The sequence below is a fragment of the Chiloscyllium punctatum genome, chromosome 4 (assembly GCF_047496795.1).
Source record: "Chiloscyllium punctatum isolate Juve2018m chromosome 4, sChiPun1.3, whole genome shotgun sequence".
Classification (NCBI taxonomy): Eukaryota; Metazoa; Chordata; class Chondrichthyes; order Orectolobiformes; family Hemiscylliidae; genus Chiloscyllium; species Chiloscyllium punctatum.
In genome coordinates, this window is record NC_092742.1 from 51,955,500 (window position 1) to 51,970,436 (window position 14,937).

Sequence of the window (14,937 nt, forward strand, 5' to 3'; positions counted from 1 at the left end):
AATCCAAGAGTAATTATAGCATTTAATAACACTAATTAATCATTTTGCCAGCAACCAACCAGTCTCAACTGAGCCTAGATTTGACTCATTGTCAGCACTCTTTCCTCCAGCTCTGCAGCCTGACTAAATATTGCCTCAACTGGTGGAGCACTGAATAAAAACCGTAGGAACTGTAAATGCTGTAAATCCGAAACAAAAACAGAAATTGCTGGAAAATCTCAGCAGATCTGGCAGCATCTGTGGAGAGAGATGTTTCAGGTTGAGTGACCCTTTCTCAGTGCCTGAATTCCTTAATACTGCCAGACCTGCTGAGCTTTCTCAATATATTTTATTTTTATTTATGGTAGAGCACTGATCCTGTCATCTGTCGGCTATTTTTGATATTTCCATAAAGTCATATCCACTGACTCCAACTTGGGCTCTTCCATTGGCAGCGGAGCAGTTCCTGACATAGGGAAGCTCAGATGATACCTGAACCCCATCAGGAATTGGTTGACTGGAAAGTCAGGTGGTACCTGGTAGCTAGTCATAGCTACCATTGCTGGGAGCTGAACCTGCTCCTGGAATGTATTGCTTGGTTTCTGTGAGATCAAGGCCAATCTGGAAGATTCTCAGCCATTCTAGGAGGCACAGAATATGCTATAGTTTGCAAGCCAAAACCTCATTGTCATAGGGTAGGCAATTGCTAGTGCTGCTCTGAGCATATTTACACATGTTGTACTCAGCTGAAAATGCTGCTGAAATGGTCAAAATCATGAAACTAAGTGAAAGATTAAATAGATGTGAGATTTAACTGAAATATTACGGCAGTGAAATCTCTGCATAAAGCAATGATTTCCCAATTTGCAGTTTCCACCTGAACTAGTTGGAAGTGGTTGAGCCAGTCCTATCATCAGTTGTTGTCTTTCCTAACTTAGATCATGAAATGAAATTGCAGTGTATGGAATAATGCTGCACTGTGAGTCAGTTACATTGTGAGTCAGTCGAGATTTTGCATGCTAAAATAAATACACAGATGGTCACCTTTTGAAAATGATAATTAGAAATGAAAGAACAGTTTGACCATCATATGTTATTGCAAATTGCGAGCATTATGAATTTTGTGAAAAATCACTATTTCCTTCAGCCTACAAAAAAATTTTCAGATTCAGTAAAGTCAATTGCTTTAACATGATAAATTAATGTACTTAATGTTTCCTCTTGTGCTATCAGTGGATAGCTTCCCAATAGTTTCCCACAACATCATCATGAGACATTTTAAAAGGAATATGAAGACTATAACAAACTGTTGCTTAGTTATCTCTAACTTTATGATTCATAACCATTATTGATATATTTTGAGAAGTTGTTAAAATTACATAATTGTCAGTCTTATGATCAGATTAGCAGGTTAGAAGAATCTTATTTCAGGAATTTTTAAAGCCTTGCTGAATCCCACTGAAATAAGTGCTAACAATTGTTTGGTTTGTTGTTTTGGTAGAAGCTGTGATAGAGTTTTGCTTTCTGATGTTTGGGTAACTATATCTTAACTTTTGTAAAACTGACAAAAACAGATTGTAAAATCATCCAGTACAGAAGAGGCCCTTTGGCCAATTGAGTCTGATCTGACAAAAACCTACTGTAAATCGGTAGGGCTTACCTTCCAGCACTTGGTGTACTGCATTGAGCATTCTGACATTTCAAGTATTCACCCAAGTACTTATTAAAGGTTATGAGGTTTCCCACCTTAGCTATCCTCCCAGTCTGTGCATTCCAGATTCACACCACCCTTTTGGGTGAAAATCTTTCCTCCAATTCCCTTTTAAACCTTCTACCCTTCACCTCTTAAAATTGTGTTCTTTATTGACCCTTCAACAAAGATAAAGATAAAGAGCTACTTTCTATTCATCCTGCTAATGCCCCTCATAATCTTGTGTACCACCGTTAGTTCCTCACTCAGTCTCTGTTCAAAACTACCTTAGCTTATCCAATCACATCCTTCCTATAATGTGCTGGTCAGAATTGTACACAATGCTCCAGCTGTAGTCTAAATAAAGTCCTGAACAGCTCCAACATAATCTCCTTACTTTTATAATCTATGCCATGACTGACCAGGGCAACTACCCAGTATGCTTTCTGAGCTACCCTATAAACCTGACCTGGTGCCTTTAATGATACGTGGGCAAGCATCCCAACATGTCCCTGTTCCTCTGAGATTCTTAATACCATGCCATTCATTGAGTGCTCTCTTATCTTGTTATTTCTTCCAAAGTGCACCATCGTACATTTATCAGGGTTAAATTTCATCTGCCACTGATCTGTTCATCTGACCAATCTGTTTATATATTCTTGTAGCCTAACACCTTCTTCCACAGTTAACCATCCAGCCAATTTTTGTGTCATCCGCAAACGTACTTATCATCACCAATACCCAATGGCCACCACCACATTTTCTTCTGTATCATTAATGGATATCACAAACAATAAGAGACCCAGGACTGATCCCTGTGGTATGCTAGTGGACACCGCCTCACACACACAAAACCAACTACCACCGCCCTTTGTCTCCTACCACTAAGTTAAAAATCACACAACACCAGGTTACAGTCCAACAGGTTTATTTGAAAGAACAAGCTTTCAGAGCACTACTCTTCATCAGCAACCTGATATGACCTGGTGTTATGTGGTTTTTAACTTTGTCCACCCCAGTCCAACACTGGCACCTCCACAGCATCCTACCGCAAAGTCAATTTTGGATCCAACTTGTCAAGTTACCCTTGATCCCATGTGCTTTTAGTACTTCATCAGTCTCCCATATGGGACCTTGCCAAAGGCTTTGCTGAAATTCGTATGAACTACATCAATTGCCCTACCCTCATCTACAGACCTGGTCACCACCTTTAAATATTCAAATAAATTTATTAGGCATGATCTGTCTCTGACAAAGCCTTGCTGACTGCCCCTGATCAAATCTTGCTTTTCAAAGTGGAGATTAATTCTCTTCTTTTGAATTTTCTCAAATGATTTCCCTACCATTGACCACTGGTCTCTATTTAACTGTACCACTGTTCTTGAAAAGTGGAACCACTCTAGCTGTCATCCGGCCTCTACCGCCCCTGTGGCCAGTGAAGACTTAAAAATTTCCGTCAAAGTCACTGTAACTTGCTCTACGGCAGCCTGGGATACAACCCATCCAGACCAGGGAGTTTGTCCATTTTTAAGTCTTCGAAACTTCCTCATTTCCTGTATCAAACTGCTCAAGATACTCACTCTCAGTCACTCTTACTGAACCTCGTACCTACATCCTCCTTCTCCAGAGTGAAGACAGATATGAAGTACAGTTAGAAGATCCTTTATCTAAAATGCTCGCTACCAGATGTTTTTCAGAATTTGGAATTTTTCAGTTTTCAGAATAGTGACAGTTTAATAGTGAAATTTTTACAAATCTTACTGAAGGAGCAGACTTCTAAAGTAAAAACATGCTTGGCCACACCCCCCCATGTCGCATCTGAGTGACGCGCATCGAGTGGGTGTTGACTTGGGGGCGTTCACAGAGAAACCCCAGGCCTGTTGGTGCTTGACCTTGCACCATCCCCATCCATGTCGCATCTAAGTGACATGCATCGAATGGGTGTGGACTTGGGTTAACTGTTTGCTCTCCAATCTTGTTAATGAGAAAAAATTTCACAAAACACTTTTGGATTTCAGAGCTTTTCAGTTTTTAGATGTTAAGATAAAGGATCTTCTACCTGTACTTGTTTACTAATGTCCTCTAGCTTCCATACACAGATTATCCTCATGGTCCCTATTGACCCTACTCTATCCTGCCCTTCCCTTTGATGTACTTATTTAGTATATTGGGATTTTATCAAATCTTACCTGCCAGTATTTTTCATACCCACTCTACGCTTTCCTGATCAATTTTTTAAGATCCCCTCCGCACATTCTATATTCACGCTTCTATTGATTTGCTCACGTTGTACCTATTAAAAGCCTCTCTTTTCATTCATCTCCAGCCCTGAATGTTCCGCAAAGTCCAGAGTTCTCTGGGCTAGTTGCTCCTACATTTCACCCAAAAGAGAACATGTTGCACCCGCACTCTTGCCAATCCCATTTTGAACATCCTCCCAATGCTCTCCTGTAGATTCACCCAGAAATATCTGTTTCTGGCCTACATTTAGTCAGTACCTGTCTTATTTTAATAAAACCTGCCTCTCCCCAATCCTAAATCCCTTTCAAACACTAGTGGCCAGATCTTCAGGTCTGTGCCTTTTTAAATGCTGAACATGATGACTGACAAATTCTTTTTAAAGGATGTTTACTCTTTGAATGCAGCTGTCTAAAGGCATCTGTGATGTTTTGTGAAGACACTTCCCCTCAAGGGAAATCAATTCATTTGATTCAAGTCACTACCTTTTACGTAAGGATCTTTTGGCATAGAAAGCTAATGTATGCAGAAGCATTCTCTAAGATATCCCCCCCCCCCCACAACAGTAAGTTTTAGAAACCTAAGACATGTTTTACTAAATCAACAGAAATTCATCTTTGAGTATTAAGAGTGAAATTGATGTTTCTACATGCTGTAGAGTTTTTTGACTAGTCTTAGAAGGATGAATGTGTGCCTTCAAACCTCAACAGTCAATAACAATTAGCTAACTCACCTTTGCATTTAAGTCACCAGTTGTGTCTGAGCTTGCCCAAGAAATATTCTAATTACAGTGTAGAGTTTGACTGGCTTCTTCATATAACTATAACGTCTTACTTTTCTTTCCTGTCCAGCTGCAGTGAGTGTTATGACACATCCAGAGCTGTCCTATCTCTTGCAAGTGCGTGATGAAGAGGATTTGCATGTTGCTGTAGCACACTACAGCCTAATGCTCTGACTTGTAATTTGAAAGAACCCTGGGGTACCTGGGAGAAACCTCTTACAGCCTACTTGGCGTGATGAGCAAGTTCACCTTTCAGAACAACAAAGTGATGCAGGACCGCCGGAGTGTTTGTGTCTTCCTTCCAAATGATGAAGCTCTCAACATTATTGTGAATGTAAGTTTTTCCCATTTATCTTTCTATTCTAATTCCTTTAAATGCACTTGAAATGGTTTCTTCAACATTAAAAATGAATAATATTATATCCATGTGGTGTAACTCTCATTTGGGCATCCCAGTCTTGCCTTTTCTAATTTAGCCTGTCATCAAAATAAAAAATCATAAAATAAAAATTATGACCTGATGCATGATTACATTTTATTATTAAAATACTTTGAAATTAAAACTGCAGAAAATCACTCCTTGCATATCTGCTATTTTAATATCCTTAATGTGACAGCGCTAAGGGTGGTTAACATAGTGAATTCTAAACCCCAACTATTTGTTTATAATGACGAAGCAGTAAGGTGTGACTGTCTTTTAACTTGTTGTTTTGAAGAGAAAATATATTATAAAACCCACTTTAATGTGTTTCTTTTTAATATACACCCATCATTGCCAAGCAAGCATTGTTTGCGGGCAACCCCTTTTCTATTTATCTTCTGATCTGATTCTTGGCCACACCATAGCAAAGAAAAGAAATGCCAGTGAAGAAACTAGATCTTCAAATTATTCTCCTTTCTATCTCTCACAGAATCATGGATGTATTATGGTGCAGATGAAGGCCCTTCACTCCATTGTGTCTGTTCCAGCTCTCCAAATGAGTATCGTGACTTAGTGGCATTCTTTGGTTTTTCCCCTCTTGCACATTGGATGAGATTTTAAAAATAGAAACAATGTCATTTAAAATGCCTGAACTAAACCTGCCTCTATTGAGGCAGTGCATTTCAAATCCAAATCACTTGCATGAAAATGTTTTTTTTCCCTCTCATCTCACTTTTGCAAATTACTTTCAATTCTTACTCCTTGGTTTTTTGATCCTTTTTATGAGCAGCAACAGTTTCTTCTGATGTATTCTATCCAGCTTCCTCTCAATTTTGAAAGCTTCCGTCAGATCTCCTTGGCTGCATTCTCTCCATGGAGTACAGTTCTAACCTCTGCATTTTATCCTCATAATTAAAATCTCTCCTTTCTGGAGCTGTTTTCATAAACCTCTCCTGAACTATCTAATGAGTTCATGTCCCTATCCTAGAGTGGTGCTCAGAGTTGTACACAATGCTCCAACTCTCAGAAGCAGTAGCCTTCTATTTGTTGTATCCATCGCTGAAGTCAAAAGCTTACTGTGTGAAGACTTCAAGGTGCAAGTCTTAAAACACATTGGATGACTTGTTGAGATAGAGAGCTAAAAAGTAATTTCAATCTTAATCAAATATGTGACACCATCAGGTGCTGATGTAAGCCTTCTGTGAGCTGTTGCAAACACATTTTATGCTTGATTGTTGTATCCAAACAATTTGCTGTTGTTGTTCAAAGCTTTTCAGCAGCTTTGTTCATTGTTCACTTTCAAACTACCCAATAATGAGTTATTGTTTTAGTTTCAGCAGATTAGAATGTATGTTTGAAGAGATGAAGTTACAGGATTATGGCAAGAGACCAGAAGAGTGGGATCAGTTATAGATTGCTCTAACAAAAAATCAGAAATAACACAATAGGTTGATTGGCCTCCTGTGCTGTAAACAACTATAGTATTAACGGCATAGCAAGAATGCTGAAAGGATCTTTGCAAAGAAAGACTTTTATTCCTGAAATAAGTAATCTTGCACAAATTGGAATGTTACTGCCGCCTCATTACAACATTCAACTGAACGACTGTTCTCATTATTCCTCCTCCTGTTCAGTTCCCAGAATACTTACTGAAAGAAACTTGACTGAAAATGCGTGTGAAATGTTTCGGATCTCAGACAAGCACAACATTAGAGTTTTACTCATTATCAGTTTCCTTACTCTTATGTTATGGGGCTAAGAAGCTAATCAGAGGGTTCACAGGAAAGGCAGTATCTCTGAAGTGGAGACGGACAGGCACTTTAGGTTCCTTAGCTTTTGTATTTCTTTTGCTTTCTGTGATGAGAGGAATCAGGAGCTAGCCTGATCTTTGCACAGCACTGTGTAAGTGCACAGTTTTCTTTGTTTTACAAATGAGATACAATTCACTTGAGGACACAAGTCCATTTAGCTGTGAAATTTCCCTTTATTTTTAAAGTAATGATCCAAAACTCTCAGTATGTCTTGTTTCATTCCATATGCTGCATCTGTCTATTACTCCAGTGTACAGGGAGGAAACTGCTAGATCATCTTGTTTGAATGAGACTTCCTTACCATTTCAATTATTTGTCTTTGACCCAAACATGAAAGGGAGGACAATTCATACCACAAGCAAGGATGCAAAAATAGTTCCATTTGTGAGTACGAATGCATTCTTTTTTTTTGCATACACCGCTCCCCCCGCCCCCCCAATAGGTGCATCCTTGTGCTTACCTCAAGCAGACATTTTGTTGAAGAATAAAGACATGCCGAACTAGTCTTAACATTTTGACAAATACTGCAAGCAGCTAAAGGTTCTACTTTTTCTCTTACGCCAAATATTTTGTTCATAAACGTGCTTTAATCTTAAGTGTGCCAATATTTAGAATAGAGTTAATGCATATTTTCGACAGTCTAAATTGTTTAAGATATATAATTTAGCTCAATCTGTGAACTAAATAACTATGAAACCTGGCATAATTTCCACACATATTCTCCTTGGAGCAGAGAATATTATTGCAGCTGTGAAAATGGGCTCACGATTACAGCATGTAGTCAATCCATTGAAATGGTTTCATTTTAATAGTTTTTGTCTTTAAAAAAAATGGGTAAGATATTGCTTGCTATGTCTCAGAGTTTCAATCTCTCAATGTCTGCTTTTACTAAATATTGTCAAAATATCATAATGTTTCCATTTTGTAGGTTAAAGCCTTGTGCCAAGAATTATTCGTTCAAGTCTGTGACCTTCTACGGCTGAAAGACTGTCATCTTTTTGGGCTAAGTGTCATACAAAGTAAGTGAGACTGAAAACAGATTATAATTCCACAACAATGAGGTAAACTGCATTATCTGCAATATATTCAGTTCTTTGGAATTCTGTAGAATGTTGAGAGTTTCATTCATAATCAGAATTCTTGATCTTTTCATTTGAATGTAATTATTCATGAAAAGTTATTGTCCATCCCCCATGTTCTGCTATAATATTATGTAATTAAGGTGTCAAAATTTATTTTTTGAATTACCTGAATGTAAGGGAAGTAAATCAACTAGAAAAGTAAGCCCTCAAGCAAAAAGGATTTTAAAAAATTAGTAATTTCCCTTTCTCAAGGCGGGTCTTTGATTTACTGGAGTTTTGCTTCAGGTATTGTGAATCATAGAACATAGAACATAGAACATAGAACAATACAGCACAGAACAGGCCCTTCGGCCCACGATGTTGTGCCGAACTTCTAACCTAGATTAAGCACCCATCCATGTGCCTATCCAAATGCCGCTTAAAGGTCGCCAATGATTCTGACTCTACCACTCCCATGGGCAGCGCATTCCATGCCCCCACCACTCTCTGGGTAAAGAACCCACCCCTGACATCTCCCCTATACCTTCCACCCTTCACCTTAAATTTATGTCCCCTTATAACACTCTGTTGTACCCGGGGAAAAAGTTTCTGACTGTCTACTCTATCTATTCCTCTGATCATCTTATAAACCTCTATCAAGTCACCCCTCATCCTTCGCCGTTCCAACGAGAAAAGGCCGAGAACTCTCAACCTATCCTCGTACGACCTATTCTCCATTCCAGGCAACATCCTGGTAAATCTTCTCTGCACCCTCTCCAAAGCTTCCACATCTTTCCTAAAGTGAGGCGACCAGAACTGCACACAGTACTCCAACTGTGGCCTAACCAAAGTCCTGTACAGCTGCAACATCACTTCACGACTCTTGAATTCAATCCCTCTGCTAATGAACGATAATACTCCATAGGCCTCCTTACAAACTCTATCCACCTGAGTGGCAACTTTCAAAGATCTATGTACATAGACCCCAAGATCCCTCTGTTCCTCCACCTGACTAAGAACCCTACCATTAACCCTGTATTCCACATTCTTATTTGTTCTTCCAAAATGGACAACCTCACACTTGGCAGGGTTGAACTCCATCTGCCACTCCTCAGCCCAGCTCTGCATCATATCTAAGTCCCTCTGCAGCCGACAACAGCCCTCCTCACTGTCCACAACTCCACCTATCTTCGTATCATCTGCAAATTTACTGACCCACCCTTCGACTCCCTCATCTAAGTCATTAATAAAAATTACAAACAGCAGAGGACCCAGAACTGATCCCTGCGGAACTCCACTTGTAACCGGGCTCCAGGCTGAATATTTACCATCTACCACCACTCTCTGACTTCGACCGGTTAGCCAGTTTTCTATCCAATTGGCCAAATTTCCCTCTATCCCATGCCTCCTGACTTTCCACATAAGCCTACCATGGGGAACCTTATCAAATGCCTTACTAAATTCCATGTACACTACATCCACTGCTCTACCCTCATCCACATGCTTGGTCACCTCCTCGAAGAATTCAATAAGACTTGTAAGGCAAGACCTACCCTTCACAAATCCGTGCTGGCTGTCCCTAATCAAGCAGTGTCTTTCCAGATACTCGTAAATCCTATCCCTCAGTACCCTTTCCATTACTTTGCCTACCACAGAAGTAAGACTAACTGGCCTGTAATTCCTGGGGTTATCCCTATTCCCTTTTTTGAACAGGGGCACAACATTCGCTACTCTCCAGTCCCCTGGTACCACCCCCGTTGCCAGTGAAGACGAGAAGATCATTGCCAACAGTACTGCAATTTCCTCTCTTGCTTCCCACATAATCCTAGGATATATCCCGTCGGGCCCAGGGGACTTGTCTATCCTCAAGTTGTTCAAAATGTCCAACACATCTTCCTTCCTAACAAATATCTCTTCTAGCTTACCAGTCCGTTTCACACTCTCCTCTTCAACAATACGGTCCCTCTCGTTCGTAAATACTGAAGAGAAGTACTTGTTCAAGACCCCTCCTATCTCTTCCGACTCAATACACAGTCTCCCACTACTGTCCTTGATCAGACCTACCCTCTTTCTCGTCATTCTCAGGTTTCTCACATACGCATAAAATGCCTTGGGGTTATCCTTGATCCTATCCGCCAAGGATTTTTCATGCCCTCTCTTAGCTCTCCTAATCCCTTTCTTCAGGTCCCTTCTGGCTATCCTGTATCCCTCCACTGCTCTGTCTGAACCCTGTTTCCTCAACCTTATGTAAGCCTCCTTCTTCCTCTTTACTAGACATTCAACCTCCCTCGTCAACCAAGGCTCCCTCACACAACCATTTCTTTCCTGCCTGATAGGTACATACATATCAAGGACATGTCGTATCTGCTCCTTGAAAAAGTTCCACATTTCCACCACATCCTTCCCTGACAGCCTATGCTCCCAACGTATGCTCCTCAAATCCTGTCTTACAGCATCGTAATTTCCCTTCCCCCAATTGTAAAATCTACCTTGTTGTGCACACCTATCTCTCTCCATAACCAAGGTGAAAGTCACAGAATTGTGGTCACCATCACCAAAATGTTCACCCACTAACAAGCCCACCACTTGTCCCGGTTCATTACCGAGTACCAAATCCAATATGGCCTCCCCTCTGGTTGGACAATCTACATACTGAGTTAGAAAAGCTTCCTGGACACACTGCACAAACACCGCCCCATCCAATCTACTTGATCTAAAGAGCTTCCAATCAATATTTGGGAAGTTGAAGTCGCCCATGACTACGACCCTGTGGCTTCTGCACCTTTCCAAAATCTGTTTCCCAATCTGTTTCTCCACATCTCTGCTGCTATTGGGGGGCCTATACTAAATACCCAACAAGGTGACTGCACCTTTCCTATTTCTGACTTCAGCCCATACTACCTCCAGAGGCAGATCCCCCTGAAACTTCCTTTCTGCAGCCGTTATACCATTTCTAATTAGCAATGCCACCCCCCCCCCCCCCTCCTTTTTTACCACCCTCCCTAATCTTACTGAAACATCTGTAACCAGGAACCTCCAATAGCTATTCCTGTCCCTCATCTATCCACGTTTCTGTGATGGCCACAACATCGTAGTCCCAGGTACCGATCCATGCCTTAAGTTCACCCACCTTATTTCTGATACTCCTTGCGTTGAAGTATACGCACTTGAGCCCATCTCTGTGTCCGCAAGTAGTCCCTGTCAGTGCTACCTTCTCCACAGCCTCCCTACAGTCTTGGGCATCCTGACACACAGCAAGCTTACTTACACAGCTAGCTTACTAGCTGTGGGTGTGTATTTGTATCTTCAAGGTCTTTATCAATTCTTTAGATTCTTTCCTTTTTTTATCAAATCACAATAACTTATTGCTTTGTCTAAAATATTTCAAGTTAGGATTGAAGGTATTGGGTGTTTTTAACTTCCTGATTTCAGAATACTTCAATGTGATTGGTTATTGACATTGCTTGCTGACAGCGCTGTTGTTGTACACCTGGAGATCGCCATTGCCTGGAGATGGATTCAATCTGTCACTAGGAAAGAAAGCCACACCACAAAGGTCACCAGGGCAGTTTCCTTTGGGAGCATTAGCAAGCGCTATTACTTTTAGCTGACCACAAAATCCTACCAAAACCGACAGATTGTGCCACGTATATGCTATATTCAATTCAGTACCACATACATACACACACAGTTTATTACAGTTAATAGATAAAGTTTCTGTAATCAATTTGATTCTTATAAAACCCTGTGGGTAGATCGTAATCATTGTTGCTTGAGCACGAAACTTGGACAGTGAAAAGAGAAAACCTAGGGGTAGACAATGGCGTAGTGGTATTATTGCTGCACTGTTAATCCAGGGGTTCACTAATGTCCTTTAGGGAAGGAAAATGCCATCCTTACCTGATCTGGCCTACATGTGACTCCAGATCCACAGCAATGTGGTTCACCCTTTGGGTAATAAATGCTGGCCGAGCCAGTGACACCCTCAACCTGTGAATGAAATTTTAAAAATCAGATGAAGAAAGTCACTCACTCGTTTTTACATACACCAATGATTTTTTAAAATCAGTTACTAAACAGAAGATGATCAGTCAGACACATAGTCGGAGATCTGGGTTTTCCACCTCATTTACCTCTTTATACTCCACCCACGGCAGTTAGATATTCTTGAAGTAATGTTTCAAATATACAGCAGACAGAGATGGCAGATACAAAAGATAAATGAAACATATTCAGTGAATCGAACTTTGATATAGTTCATGTGATCTGATCAGTGGGAAAGTCAGATTTGTGAATATCCAAACAACTTTGGTTAAGAAAGAGAAAGAAGCATATGTCAGGCATAGACAGGATAGATCGAGTGAATCCTTAGAGGAGTATAAAGGAAGTAGGAGTATACTTAAGAGGGAAATCAGGAGCCCAAAAAGGGGCATGAGATAGCTTTGGCAAATTGGGTTAAAGAGAATTCAAAGGGTTTTTACAAATACATTAAGTACAAAAGGGTAACTAGAGAAAGAATAGGGCCCTCAAAGATCGTGAGGTGGCCTTTGTGTGGAACTGCAGGAGATGGGGGGAGATACTAAATGAGTATTTTGCATCAGTGTTTACTGTGGAAAAGGACATGTAAGTTATAGAATGTAGGGAATTAGATGGTGACATCTTGAAAAATGTCCATATTACAGAAGAGGAAGTGCTGCATGTCTTGAAATACATAAAAGTAGATAAATCCCCAGGACCTAATCAGGTGTACCCTAGAACTCTGTGGGGAGCTAGGGAAGTGATGGTTGGGCCTCTTGCTGAGATATTTGTATCATCGATAGTCAGAAGGTTGGCTAACATGGTGTCACTGTTTAAGAAAGGTGGTAAGGACAAGCGAGGGAACTATAGACCAGTGAGCCTGACATCGGTGGTGGACAGATTGTTGGAGGGAATCCTGAGGGACAGGATGTACATGTATTTGGAAAGGAAGGACTGATTAGGGATAGTCAGCATGGCTTTGCATGTGGGAAATCATGTCTCACAAACATGATTGAGTTTGTTGAAGAAGTAACAGAAGATTGATGGGGGCAGAGCAATTGACGTGATCTATATGGACTTCAGTAAAGCGTTTGATAAGGTTCTCCATAGGAGACTGATTAATATGGTTAGATCTCATGGAATACAGGGAGAACCAACCATTTGGATACAGAACTGGTTCAAAGATAGAAGGCAGAGGGTGGTGATGAAGGGATGTTTTTTCAGACTGGAGGTCTGTGACCAATGGAGTGCCACAAGGATCTGTGCTAGGTCCACTACTTTTCATTATTTATATAAATGATTTGGATGTGAGCATAATTAGTAAGTTTGCAGATGACACCAAAATTGGAGGTGTAGTGGACAGCGAAGAAGGTTACCTCAGATTACAACAGGATCTTGATCAGATGGGCCAATGGGCTGAGGAGTCACAGATGGATTTTAATTTAGACAAATGGAGGTGCTGCATTTTGGGAAAGCGAATCTTAGCAGGACTTATACACTTAATGGTAAGGTCCTAGGGAGTGTTGCTGAACAAAGAGACCTTGGAGTGCAGGTTCATAGCTCCTTGAAAGTAGAGTTGCAGGTAGATAGGATAGTGAAGAAGGTGTTTGGTATGCTTTCCTTTATTGGTCAGAGTATTAGGTACAGGAGTTGGGAGATCATGTTGTGGCTGTTTTTGGAATATTGCTTGCAGTTCTGGTCTCCTTCCTATCAGAAGGATGTCGTGAAACTTAAAAGGGTTCAGAAAAGATTTACAAGGATGTTGCCAAGGTTGGAGGATTTGAGCTATAGGGAGAGGTTGAATAGGCTGGGGCTGTTTTCCCCGGAGGGTTGGAGGTTTAGGGGTGCCCTTATAGAGGTTTATAAAATCATGAGGGGCATGGATAGGATAAATAGACAAGGTCTTTTTCCTGGGATGGACAGTCCAGAACTAGAGGGCATAGGTTCAGGGTGAGAGGGGAAGGATATAAAAGAGACCTAAGGGGCAACTTTTTCACACAGGGGGTGGTGCATTTGTGGAATGGTCTACCAGAGAAAGTGATGGAGGCTAGTACAGTTGCAACATTTAAAAGACATCTGAAGGGGTATATGAATAGGAAAGGTTTGGAGAGATATGGGCTGGGTGCTGGCAGGTGGGACTAGATTGTGTCGGGATATCTGGTCGGCATGGACGGGTTGGACCAAAGGGTCTGTTTCCATGTTGTACATTCCTGACTCTGTGATTCTATGACCTTAAACAATATCCCATCAATCATGAACATTCATTTATTGAAATTAACCATTTTGAATTCAGGACTAAAAGTACCATCTGTTTGTTTGATTGTAGAGGAAGCTAAGCAATTTAAAATTCATGAAAGCTGTGAACTTAGGAATCTTTAATCTTGCCAAGTTCATGAACTACTGGGTTTTTTTTGTCATTGTTGATCCAGGGTAGAATGAGAGGAGGAATGATTTGCATTTATATAGCACTGCAACCCAATATTGCAACATTTTGCCATACAATGCATTACGTATCCTGAAAAACAATAGTAACTGTTGGCTAAGCAAATATAATTCAATTAAAAGTAAAACCAATAATGACATTTGGGAAAAACAATAAAGAAAATGATCTGCTACAAATTGTATTACCATTTACAAAAAGATTTACACAGTGCCTTTAACATAATAAACTATTCGTAATAATTCACATATGTATGATAAAACAAAATTTGACCCTGAACCACAGAAGATATTAGAGTAAAGAAATGGATTTTAGAGAGCACCTAAATGGGGGAGTGGGAGTGGAGAAAGCCAAAGATATTTGTGGATGGAATTCCACAACTCGGGCTCTTGAACGTGCAGAGTTCCTGGAGTGCAGTTGTCATGGAGGGGTGTAGGAATGGAGGAGCAAGAGTGATTTGAACATGGGGATAAATATTTTGAATCAATTTGTTAAGCTA

General features: G+C 40.4%; 1 protein-coding gene across 4 annotated transcripts in view; it reads left to right on the forward strand.

The window, feature by feature from the left end:
* Positions 1–14,937, forward strand: part of frmd6 (FERM domain containing 6) — a 133,350-nt gene that overhangs the window by 54,721 nt on the left and 63,692 nt on the right. For all 4 annotated transcript variants that reach the window (XM_072568702.1, XM_072568700.1, XM_072568703.1 and 1 more), the window contains 2 exons: positions 4,759–5,022; positions 7,849–7,939. In XM_072568702.1, the coding sequence (XP_072424803.1) occupies positions 4,924–5,022; positions 7,849–7,939 (190 nt within the window). In that variant the 5' untranslated portion in view covers positions 4,759–4,923. The remainder of the gene's footprint in view (positions 1–4,758; positions 5,023–7,848; positions 7,940–14,937) is intronic.